The 12,628-nt window shown below is 37.1% G+C and overlaps 1 protein-coding gene across 6 annotated transcripts; it reads left to right on the top strand.

Moving 5' to 3' along the window:
• The first annotated feature begins 4,574 nt into the window (after positions 1-4,574).
• On the top strand, positions 4,575-12,197 carry LOC104110275 (ankyrin repeat protein SKIP35-like). Of its 6 annotated transcripts, none has more exons than XM_033659722.2 (4): positions 4,575-4,731; positions 5,050-5,712; positions 6,299-6,734; positions 11,081-12,197. In XM_033659722.2, the coding sequence occupies exons 2-4, from the start codon at positions 5,153-5,155 to the stop codon at positions 11,888-11,890; spliced, it is 1,806 nt and encodes a 601-aa protein (XP_033515613.1). In that variant the 5' UTR covers positions 4,575-4,731; positions 5,050-5,152; the 3' UTR covers positions 11,891-12,197. The 6 variants fall into 6 exon arrangements, with proteins under 6 accessions (XP_033515613.1, XP_033515611.1, XP_070033411.1 ...); XM_033659720.2 differs by having other exon boundaries at positions 4,579-4,731; positions 4,929-5,712; XM_070177310.1 differs by having other exon boundaries at positions 4,722-4,822; positions 4,929-5,712; positions 6,302-6,734.
• The last annotated feature ends 431 nt before the right edge of the window (positions 12,198-12,628 follow it).

The raw sequence follows: 12,628 nt of genomic DNA, 5'->3' as shown, positions 1-12,628 counted from the left end.
CTATTGGTGGAGGAGAATGAAGAAAAATATAGTAGAGTATGTGGATCGGTGCTCGAAGCAGCACTATTGGTGGAGGAGAATTAAGAAATATATAGTAGAGTATGTGGATCGGTACTCGAACTGTCAGCATGTGAAGTATGGAGAGGCCATCCAGTCGAGGAGGCTACTTGGGAGACTGAGCGGGAGATGCGGAGCAGATATCCACACGTATTTGAGACTCCAGGTATGATTCTAGACCCGTTCGAGGGCGAACATTTGCTTAAGAGGGGGAGAATGTAACGACTCGGCTGGTCTTTTTGATTATTATAGCCTCGTTTCCCCATTTATCGCTTTTTGTATGTTCATTTGTTGTTATGTGACTTGCTGGGTTGTTTGGTTTGGTTCTGGGGATATTTTAGAGTGAATTGGGATACTTAGTCCTAAGGTTGGAAGCTTAAGTTGAAAGAGTTGACCAGAGTTTAAATTTTGTGTAGACGACTCCGGAATAAAGTTTTGATGGTTCCGATATCTTTGTATGATGATTTTGTACTTAGGAGTATATTCAGATATTGATTTGGAGGTCCGTAGGTTGTTTTGGCTTGAATTGGCAAAAGTTAGAAAGTTAAAGGTTTAGAAGGTTGAGAAGTTTAAACTTTGTTGATATCAGGTTCGAATTTTGGTTCCGGGAGTTGGAATAGGTCTGTTGTGTCATTTATGACTTGTGTGCAAAATCTAAGGTCAATTGGCGCTGGTTTGATATGTTTCGGCATTAGTTTTAGAAGTTGAAAGTTTATTAGTTTCATTAGGCTTGAATTGGGGCGTGATTCATGATTTCGATGTTGTTTGATATGATTTGAGGCTTCGACCAAGTTCTTATCGTGTTTTAGGACCTATTGGCATGTTTGGACGGGGTCCCGGGGGCCTCAGATGTGATTCGGACCAAATTCGACTTCATTTTAGACTTGTTGGACTATTGATTTTCCGGTATCTGTTTCCTTATACGCGTTCGTAAGGGAAGTGTCGTGATCGTGAAAGGTCTTTTGGTGACTGGTGGAATTTGTACTTCGCGCTCGCAAGAGAGGAGACGCATTCGAGAAGGTTGAGGTTGGTTGTGTCGCGTTCGCGTAGAAGGGAGGTAGGGCTCGGGTGTTTATTCATCACGATCGTAGTGGCTGGACCGCGATCGCGAAGCTTTATGGTGTTTGGTCATCGCGTTCGCGACTGGGCAGTCGCGTTCGTGTAAGAGGTTTCATCAGGTGGAAATTTTTGTGCTTCGCGAATGCGAGGCATTTTTCGCGTTCACGAAGAGGAGCACCTGGGCAGAAAGTTTAAAACCCAAATCGAGGGTTAGAGTATTATTTTCACATTTTGGGTTGTAGAGCTCGGTTTTGGACAATTTTGGAGGGGATTCTCACGTTTTGGATCGAGGTAAGTGTTTTGACTCAGATTTGTTCATTTATCATGATTCCGTCCTTGTTTTGTGTCATTTATTTAGTGAATTAAAGTGAAGAAATGGGAGATTTTATGGAAACTTTTCAAAAATGAAAAATAGAGGTTTGAAAATCAATTTGAGGTCGGAATTGGATGATTTTAGTATGGTTGGACTCGCAATCGAATGAGTGTCTGAAATTTATGAATTTTGTCAGATTCCGAGGTGCGAGCCCGGGGTTGACTTTTTGATTTTAATCAAGATCAAAACTTTATTGTTTGAAGTTGTTTCCTACGACATTATTTGTTGATATTGAGTTGTTTGTGACTAGATTCAAGTTGTTTGGAGGCCGATACGCATGGGAAGGGCTTGTTGGAATTGTGATTTGCGCGTTTTGAGGTAAGTAACACTTCTAAACTTGGAACTGAGGGTATAAATCCATGCAAAATGTGTTATATGGTTTGTGTTAGGGTGACGCACATGCTAGGTGACGGGCGTGTGGGCATGCACCGTGGTAATCGTGATTCGGTTGATTATTTTAGACTGTGTTGTTATCAAGTCTTGTTCTATTCGTAAAATCCTTACTTCTTAGAGTAATTGAACTGTAATTCATGTTAGAAAACATGTTTAGGTTATGTGTTTATTCTGTTGAGGCCTAGTGAGGTTATTTCTGTTGTTTTGAGTTATCTGCTTTAACTGCATTTATGTGCTCAGTCATTATCCTTCATTTTCATATCATATCTCAGTCTCCATTATCATTTACTGTTACATTACATGTTCTTATTGTTTGGACTGAGTAGTATGAGATTTTGAGCCCTGGAGACTTGAGAGATTGATGACTGAGTTGGACCTGAGAGCCGAGTTGTGAGTGTTATTGTAGATCGGGTTGCACGCCGCAGCAGACCTTATTGGCTTAGTTATTATTGTGGATTGGGCTGCACGCCGCAGCAGGCCTTATAGGCTTTATATTAGCGCTTGGGTAGGATCCACCCCTCCGGAGTCTAACACACCAGCAATGAGCGCAGGCACAATAATATATATACACGTGCTTTGGTAAGGGGTATTGATGCCAGACACTCGTACAGTGCTGAGTGATTGTGTGTGTGTGATGAGTGGGTATTTGAGATAGACAGATTTAGTACTATGAGAGTGTGAGTACCTAGGAATATCACCGTGATACCTTACATTTGACATGCATATTTGACATGTAGGCATAGAGATGTACCATTCCTCATGCTACATATACTTGACATGTTCTTATTAGTGTTGGTCTTTAATTATGAACTTAAAAGCATGTCTAAATTTTTGTACCGTGAACGAGCTGAATGTGAAAGATTTTCTGAGTTATTTATTATCATTGTCAATACCTTACATGTGTTGACATTATATTGGTTCTGACTATATCCTTCTGAGCTCGTCACTGCTTTCAACCCAAGGTTAGTCCTATTACTTATTGAGTACATTGGGTCAGTTGTACTCATACTATACCCTGCACTTCGTGTGCAGATCCAGGTACATTTGGACGCGGTAATTGCTAAATTGGTGCTAGTACCTGCTCGGAGACTTTGAGGTAGCTGCTATGGCGCCCACAGGCCTTGATTCTCCTTCCTTTTATTTTCTTCAGTACTGTTCTACTACTCAAATGGTTGTACTAGAGTTTGTTTTATATTGAGATGTTGTAGTGCTCATGTACTCGTTGACGCCAGAGTTTAGGGTGGTTGTAATAGCATTTCAGTTATTTTATAAGATATTTATGAGATTTTCCGTTATTTTGTTTATTAAAACGTATTTTATTCAAATGATTAGTTATTATGTGGTTGTCGACTTGTCTAGCAAGTGTGTTAGGTACCATCACGACAAGTTGGGATTTTGAGTCGTGACATCTGCTTTGCTAGATCATGTGGATTTTGTTTATATTCCTAGAAGTCTAAACAAACTAGTACATAATTTAGCTTAAGTTTCTTATTACTTTGTTGAGGGAAGTATTTTTCCCAAGTTGGACCGCAAAGGATGCTATGAGCACCTTTGCTCAACTTGTTTATTCTATGCATTAATATAATATCTACCTTTAACGAAGAAAAAATAAACATTGATAATTGTTAAAAGAATTATCTACCCATGCATTTTATTATTGTCAATATATAATAGTTTTATATAAAGGAACAAAAAGCACATACATCAATTAATTAATAGGTAAATACTTAGATATTGAAAGAATGAAGATCAATTTTTTTTGTTTCTCACTTGATATTAGATAGAGGTGTTCATAGTTCGATTTGGATCGGTGTTTTCCTAAAAAGGAACCAAATTATGTAAGTCGATTTTTCAACTATTGGAACCACACCAAATCAATTAAGTTGAGTTTTTATCGATTCGATTTATGTCGGTTTTTATCGATTTTTTCTTAAAGATGAGACATACACTATCAAATAAATATTTCGGTGACTACATTTCAACGTAATACTATCAAACCAATTGCTATTTGAGAAATCTATCATTTACCTAGATATACTGATGAACTGAATCAAATAGTAATGAATAATTTAAGGACTCAACTAAAAATAGATTATTTTTTAACATGAAATAAATTCTAGTAATTAGCAAAAGAAAACTACAACTAGAATATAAAGGCAAAAAAAGTAAATTATTATAATAGCAAAGAATTAGACTAAAAGTGCAAACGATTAACATGTACCATAAAATTTTAGAAACTTTGTATAAAAATATACATATATATAGTTATAATAATAAATTTTAAATAGCTACTTCTATAGTCGGTTTGGTTTGATTTTTTCGGTTATTTTTTTATTAAAACCAAAACAAAATCATATTTGTTCGATTTTTAAAATTCAAAATCAAAACCAAACCAAACTAAAAAAGTATTAGTTTTTTGATTGGTTTGATTTGATTCAGTTTTTCGGGTTTTATGAACACGCCTAATATCCGATATTCTTTTTGGGCCCCGACTAATGACTAGTTCAGACGATTTAAAAAGTAAAACGCTCCATATTAAAGGCAATTTTATTTTCAAAGCTTTGTCTCATTAGACTTATCGAAGAAGTACTAATCACCCACAACAATCTTGATAATAAATTAAAATTCATTGAAGAAGGACCAAAAGTAAAATTTCCCCAGAAACAAATGAAAACTTGTTGGGAAAAAAGAATATAAAATAAACAAATGAAAAAAGAGAGTGTGAAAGAAGCATAATATTTGGAGAAAGGCAAAATACTCGTAACCCAGTAACCATCAAAGGCAAAGAAGAGGCAAAGTGGTTTCTCTATTTCTCCCCCACCAATAATCATAAAAAATAATAATATCAGGTTTGTTTCCTCTCTTTCTTTCACTTTCACTTCCATAATAATTTTCACTCTATTCTTTTCTTGAAATATTTCCCTTTTTTCCTTTTCTTATGTAAGCTGATTCTCCCTATGCTTTCATTTTTCTGTTGAATTTTTGTTTTCTGCTGTTCTTTATTCTTTTCTTTTTCTGTAGCTGATGAGATTCTTTTGCCTTGTAGGTCTGCTGGTAGATATGTTTCATAAAAAAATAATTTGTTAATTGTTGAAGGGTTTTAGTTCTGCAATTTGATGGGTTTTTGATCTCTTGTTGTTTTGAATTTTGGGGCTTTTTTGTTTCAGGGGTGTGCTGAAATTTGCTTAAATTTGAGTTTTTGATGGATTCTTAGATGGAAGGAATTGATTTTTGAGGTATTTGATCAGTTTTGGGTGTTGAATTGTTAATATGGAAGAAGATAAGGCAGCTTTCAACATTAGTGAAGAAGAGACTATTTGTTCAGTGGAAACTGTACAAGTGAGAGGTGAGGGAAGCAATGGGAAAGTGGTATTTTCAAGAGAAGCTCCACTTGTACATAATAAGGACTTAATAGCAGGAGGCTGTAGTTGTGGAGTCAATAAGATTAAATCAAGGCTAGAAAATTCTGATTCAGAAAATGAGAAACTGGGTCCTGAAAAAAAGCTTAGCAGACAAGATAGGATTGAGTTGGGGCGATTGTTCCAGGGTGCTGTGAGCGGCCATGATTGGGAGCTGGCAGAGAGTTTGATCCTACTCGCTGATCCCCAAACTCTGAATGATGCTTTATGCATTGCTTTGGATTCAATCTGGTTTCTAACTAGTCAAGAGGAGTTGCATGGGATAACGGGTTTGATTAAGATGATTATTGGTAATGGTGCATATGACTTCACTCGGGCTGTCCTAAGGACTTCATTTCTTGCTTCTTGTGTTTCTGCGTGCCAGAGTCAAACAATGAGCCTTGCAAATACTGTCACTGTAATGGCACAAAGGTCAGTGCTTTTGCCCATATTTGAATGCTTAAAAGAATAGTAGAGAAGGTCTTTAATTTGCTGTTGAATGTTTTCCCCATATCTGAACTATACATGTCTAGTCAAAATAGTAGGATTCCAGTGCAGTGTAGCAGATTATTTGAAATCCGACTTCTTCCATCCCAGATATTGGCCAACGTGTATACATAGCTCTGACATAGTTTTTCTGTAATTTTCTCCAATAGTCATATAAAAGAAGCATGTGTCTCAGCTTCCAACAACCCGTGGAATTCTTGTTTGAGTTATTTAATCTATATGCTGAAAATCCTCTTTTAGACCATTTGCTAAAATGTACGCATGAAGAACCTGAATTTTCTTGTTATTGAAATAAACAAACAAGCTTTCTACATTTGCTGGTTTGTTGCTATTATCCATAGGATGTCAAAATTAATACATAGGATAACATAAAGTTTGAAAAGTTTATTCTTCATGTATAGGAATTTCCTTGGTATAATCTGCAAGGTCAAGTAACGTTTTTCTTTCGTTTTCCCTTGATGTCTTATTTTATAGATGTTTGTGGCACTAACATATTTACCACCACTCTCAGCAGGTTGCATGAACGACTGCAAGAATGCAATGGAGATGAAGTTTTGAAGGTTGAAGCTGGTGCTAAGGTTCAGAAGTTCACTGAATGGGCTCTTAAATGTATAGGTTACCATTCCCGCTGCCAAGGAAAGAGGTATAGGGTTGGGCATAACTCTGCTGTTGAAATACAACTGCAGTTATCAGCTTTCAAAACATTTCTGGATCTTGCTGGGAACCACCTTACTGGAAAGGACTTCACAGAAGCATTTGATGCAGCTTGCTTTCCGCTTACACTCTTCTCTAGTTCATTTGATACTGGCTGGGCATCAGGAGTTTCAGCTACTGCAATTCAAGGATTGCTCGGCATGTTGGTGGAAGGGGGTGCGGACAATGTCAATCAGTGCTTTCTTGAAGCATCGCGTTTTGGGAGCACAGAGCTGGTCCGCATTCTTTTGCAGGTATATTGATATATATTTGGATTTTGGAGTTTTATGCTTTGACTTTTATGTTTAGAAGCATGCATCGATCCCCTTTTTCAGATTTGTACTTTCTAAAGATTCTCCTTGGTGACTGTCTTTGTAATGATGTTTCACCTGTCATGGATGTTCTGTTTGCTTTTTTGTTATTCTCAGCCTTAGTTTTTGGGTTGGGCTTACAAAACACTGTTAGTGTTTTCTATCTGTTCAAATTTCACTTTGATAAGTAGATACAAAAAAGTAAATAAATAAAAGAAAATGCATATGAACCTTAAAACACAATCGAAATCTCAACGAGAAATGCTTATAATGGATCTTGCTTTACTTCCCCGCCAGGGAAAGTAGACACCTAGGACTGTCTAGCTTGCTGGGACACTTAGGTTGAAACTACTTTGGTCGTGCTATTTATTAAAAAAAAAAAAAGGTTAGTGCCCTATTGGCCCTTAATAAAAATAACTTTTTGCATGAAAACTTGTTAATTCTACTATTGTCTGTAACAGAATAAAAGGCAGAAAATTGGGAAATTGTTCTGGGTTCTGGAGGCTAAGAAGGACCAGGCCAAAACCTTAACATCTGTTTTTCACTTTAGTGCACATGTTTGTCAAAAGAATACCGGTGAATACACCTTAATGTTTCTAGCCATTATACGTATAATTTTTTCTCTGTGTGTGTGTGTGGTTCTCAGCATACTCCTCTTCTTAGAAACTGTTGCTTTTGGGATGTTAGGTGTTGCTACACTGCGTTAGTGCTTTGTGATGAATTCACCCACTGGAACAAAAAGGCCATTGAACCTCGTAAATTGGGGGCACTATGCTGTAAGATAATAGATTGCAACTTCGAACTGTTAGTTTTCTCTGCTAGTTCCATTGTCTTGAAGGCGGAGATGTAAAGCATGAGGCGGGAGTGTTTTACCTTTAGCGACCCAAGGTGTAAAGTGAAGAACTGCTACAATGTGTTATCCATAAGAAAATGCTATATGACACTGTAAGCGTGGTGAATACAACATATAGATGATTAAGAAAAAATGGAGAAACACTTGTCAGAAAGAAAAGAATGTTCCGATATTAGAAGCTAAAAAATTTCCTTATCCAAGTGAATAAGTGGACATATTATAGACTTCCTAATTTTTGAAAGTGTAGGCCTTTCACTTGGTCTGTAGATTTCTCAACTGTAATCATCACTTGATTGGTGAAGTGCATGTAAATCATCACATAATAACTTGTGTCAAATTTCAACCTTTAATTATTTGACGAGACATTTTAATTTGACTCTATATTAATCAACTATGACTCAACCTCAAATTAGTAGATTCCAACTATATGAATGTTTTGTATCCATTCTGCTCTTTTCAGGTTCATTTCATTTCATACTGATTAATTTATCTCTTAAGAAAAATAAAGGTTCTTTAAAAGTAGAGTTTCTCTATATTTATCAATTACATGGACATAGAAGTCTCTGAGCAGAATAAAGGCTACTGACAAACACTAGCCTAATGTAGGTGTTGAAACAACTAAGCTTTAATCTCAATTGTTTATATCGTTTAATATAGATTCTTTTGGTTCTATTATGTTTTGTTCTTAGCTAAGTTTGCACTGTTGCATGCTTCAAGAGTTTGCTGGTTTTGCAAGACAACTTAGCTCCATGTGATCTTAGGTCTATCTCAATTCTCATCCCCTTTTGTTTTCAATCATCATACGCACCTACAGGCTATAAACGGTAATACCTAGGATAAGGACAAACCATCTTAGAATACTCTCTTTTTATCCTTTCTGTGTGCTACTTGCACTATCAGTTGGATGTTATCATTTATAATTTTATTCAATCTTGTAAGATTGTATATTCATTTAATATCTGCATTTTTATGGCATGAATCTTGCGCGTATGTTGGGCCTTAGATCACTGCTAGTTTCGCTAGTGTTCAATAGAATAGTCTTTTACTTTATTAGATATATTTGTTTTACATAGCACTTCCTTAGCACTTTTCCGTATCTACCATGCTATTTTAATTCTTTCTGTTCCATTTTATGTATCATGCCATTCACTTGGAAGAATAAGTCAAGACTCTAGATGTCTATATTGTTTACATTTAGGCACCAAAATTCCATATAATTTCACTTTACAATCTTCACGGGGGCTAAATTTGTGGTGCATATATCATGTCTTACTTTTACTTATCTGAAAATCAATAACCACTGCTCTCTGGAGTGTTTTTCTGTAGTTCCCAATTTAGATTGATTCCCTTGCTAGTTTTTTCAATCACCACAATATCATCTGTAAATAGCGTGCACCATGGGACCTGTATACTATTGGTTACTCTTCTATAGTTAGCGTAAGCAAGTATGACTCAAAGGTAGATCTCTGGTGTAGTTCCTTAATTTTCGTCCACTGCATCGCCTTTCACAGTTCTCAAATTTGCGACCATTTTCTCCATATCCTTCTTTTTACATATGTATTTTACTAATATTTTATATGAATTCCTTTCTTTCTCAAGCATTTACTAAAGCACTTCTCTTATGATTTATTTAGGTCAATGGATATATTATAGAGATCCTTCCAGTTTTTCACTTCATATCTTCAATAATATTAAGGAGCAAAAGGTGTGTCCAGTTGTGTGACTAGGTGTATTCTACCGTAGCCTAATGGAACTAACTTCAGCTTTCGTGAGAGCCCTGCCATATTGGGTTCATATTGCCTTGGAAATGTCTCTTAATGAATTGACAAGAGCATGAATTGCCATTTCATATATCCCCCCCCCCCCTCTCTCTCTCTCTCTCTCTCTCTCTCTCTCTCTCTCTCTCTCTCTCTTGTAAAGTATGTAGCATAGCAACTGTTAGAACAAAGGCTAGCATGAACACAGAAAAAAATTGAATAGAAGGGGAGTTCAAGTTGGGTAGTACACATAATTGGATTTTCTGGTATATGGCATTTTATACTGTGAAGAAACATTTAGGACCATCAAAACAAAAGACGTGGACGACATTTTCTACCAAATCGGAAGGTTCAAAGGATACAAATGATAAGTTACGATAATTCAACATAACAACAAAGATCAGGAAAGCATTTAAACTACTGAGTGGTTACAAAAGGATGTAGTATGGTACTTGCCAAAAAAAGCTTTGCTTGATACTAATCACCTAAATCTAGGTGTCAAGTCTTACCAATCAATTTTAACTGGAAAAAAGGAAGGAGGAGGAAATTGGAAAACTTGATATAATTGTGAACATCAGAGTATTTTGGTTGTCTCAAATTTCATATTTTCATGACAAATTGACCCAATGGATTTCTTGGAAAATTGTCTTGTATCCCTGGACGAAGAAGTTAAAATTTACGATTTAGTTCCTATCAGTTTGACAGTTTTCATTGTTGGACACACTTTTGGGTGGTGTCAAAGTGGTTTGCTCCTGATTGAGTGGCCCTATGTAGTGGCTTCATTATCCTTGTCTTGTGAAGCTACCCTTCGTTAGCCAATACCAGCAGCAATTCCTCTTTCTCTCTATGAAGAATGCAACATGGTTTCAGAAGCCTAACATTTAGGGATAAATTCAATGTTCTTCCTGCTTCACATCTTGCAAGACGGTTGAGTGCATACCTCTGTTAATATTGGACATCATGCTGTTTACCAGACAAAAGAAAAGCGTAAAAGCAAGGTAACAAATTAGGTACTACCATCTATATGATTGTAAATCCTCACATATTATTCATGGAAATAATAGGTCATCCCTTTTCAAAATAACCCCGCAGGCCCGCACTAACTTGTGTACTGGCGTAGTGACACTATTTTCCCTTTTCAAAAGTAAAAAAGGGGAAAACGGAATGAAGGGCCTAGTCCTTTCAATTTCGGAGTTCATGTGAGTTAGCAAAAGAGAAGGGAGTGGAACTGCAGGCTTCAAATTATAATATCCAATTACTATCTTTGTTTCTTTATGTTTGCAAACTACACTCAAGTGCAGTCTTGTCTGGAGTTGGAGACTGTGATAAGGATCATTTGGTGTTTCATGATTGGCATGAGAGATTCACTATTTGCATACCATGATTGTTGGTGGGGATTGCAGTTAGTCATTAAATGTTTGAAGTTCTTTGTCGTTATCCTGGTTTTGAATGCTATGGATGGTGGTCTAATTGGGTTTGTGTCATACACTGATCTGTCTTAGTATTTATGTTGCTCATTATGCTTGATTTCAGTATTTTCGATTGGTGGACATGAATTTGGAGGATGCGTTTTTCTTTTATATTTCTCTTAACTTTTTTTTGCTGTGTTCTTTTCCAATGTATTCGGAGGGAAAGTGGTCTGTCATTCTCATCTTTTGGTTGTTTTGGTTCTCTTGTAGATTGCTCAAAGGAACAGCTTGGATGTTGATGTTGACCTGGCTTTGGGATTTGCTTCCCATTATGGTAAAATCGGAACTATGGAATGTTTGGTGGAAGAGGGGAATGCAATGGCTTTCTTGGGCCCTCTGATGAGAGCTGCTGAGAGGGGATCCCTGCAGGTTGTCGAGTGGTTCGTCAAAAGGGGATGCAGAGACATGGAACTATGTCTAGCCCTCACAGCTGCGACCTCCAGTTGTCAGGTTGAAGTTGCTGCATATCTCCTTCCGCACGTTCCGCAGCATATTCTTGCTGCCCTCAGCATCGAGATTCTTAAGGCTGCTGGTGAAAGAAGCGGCGGGTCTCTTGATGGGGTAGCGTTTCTTCTGCGTTCAGACTTCCTTGGTGACCCTGTTGCTACTTATGCTGTTGCCGACAGTATTGCTAAATCTGATGATGATGATGATGCTGTGACTCCCAATCTTAAGAGTTTCCTTCAGGAACATTGGTCGGAAGCTGCTTTCTTTGATGGGCTTAGGCAAGGACAAGAACACTACTTAAACCTTGTGCGTATTGTGAAATGGGGTGAATCTCCCATCTGTCTGAAGGATCTTCCTGGGCCCTTGAGGGTAGCAATAGCATACCTGCCACTGTATAGAGAAAGTGTTAAGGCAGGGGGCTATCTGCTACCTCAAAAACTTAGGGGACAGCTCGTGGAAGCAGCCAAAAGGCTTGGCGGCGTAATACTGGAAGAGGCAAACCAAGGGAAAGAACTATTGGCTGTCTTAGAGCATCATCTTCCTCCTTTTTTGCTAAATGGATCTTATAATTAGCATCATACTACACATTCTAAGTTTTGAAAATTTCACATCTCCCCTTTCTCTCTCTCTCCCGTCACAAAGTATAATAACACAAATAGTTGGGTTGGAAAAAAGGAAGAAGCCTCCATAGTTGGTCAATTTTCTTATTGAACATGTAGGTAGAACTTTGTTGGCTTAGTTATATATCTGCGCGGAATTCTGAAAAATGCTTCCTTGAATGTGTATGTTGATGATATGTAAGCAGAGGGAACCATATTCAGAAGGGTTGGTAACTCAAATGGGCATTATATATTAGTTAGTTCCCTGGTGGTTTTGTCTTTGATCTTGTCTCAAAGAGTAGTCCATTAAGTGGATGGCCTCTAGATTTATTTATTTCTCCGAATCAAGACTTCTATTAAGTCATTGAGGACATGATATGCCCAAAGAAACGTACATCATTTTGCAAGAGATTCCTTGTACCAAAACACATGAACCTTTGAGAGATGCAAGTAAAAGTTTTAGGAATATAACTTGGTCCAAATAAGAAAACATGTTCCAAATATCTTCACAAGCAACATGCGCATCCAAAGTAGCCTTCTCTTTGACATATTTGCTACACTTGTCGCACTAGAGAAGATATGTAGTTTCCTTCCGCAACTAAATCGGGGATCTATGGGCATGAAGTAGAGTACCATTTACATCCATAGAGCAACTAACTCAAATACTTTCTTTCTTCGTATCAACATGTAGTGTTGCATCAATAAATAAGCA

This window comes from Nicotiana tomentosiformis, chromosome 6 (assembly GCF_000390325.3).
Source record: "Nicotiana tomentosiformis chromosome 6, ASM39032v3, whole genome shotgun sequence".
Taxonomy (NCBI): domain Eukaryota; kingdom Viridiplantae; phylum Streptophyta; class Magnoliopsida; order Solanales; family Solanaceae; genus Nicotiana; species Nicotiana tomentosiformis.
This window is presented reverse-complemented; position numbering and strand designations above follow the sequence as displayed.

Coding starts and splice junctions, on each gene's coding strand:
- LOC104110275 (XM_033659722.2), top strand. CDS start 5,153: ATGGAAGAAGATAAGGCAGCTTTCAACATTAGTGAAGAAGAGACTATT. Junction 5,713..6,298: donor GTCACTGTAATGGCACAAAG/GTCAGTGCTTTT, acceptor CACCACTCTCAG/CAGGTTGCATGAACGACTGC. Junction 6,735..11,080: donor TGGTCCGCATTCTTTTGCAG/GTATATTGATAT, acceptor GTTCTCTTGTAG/ATTGCTCAAAGGAACAGCTT.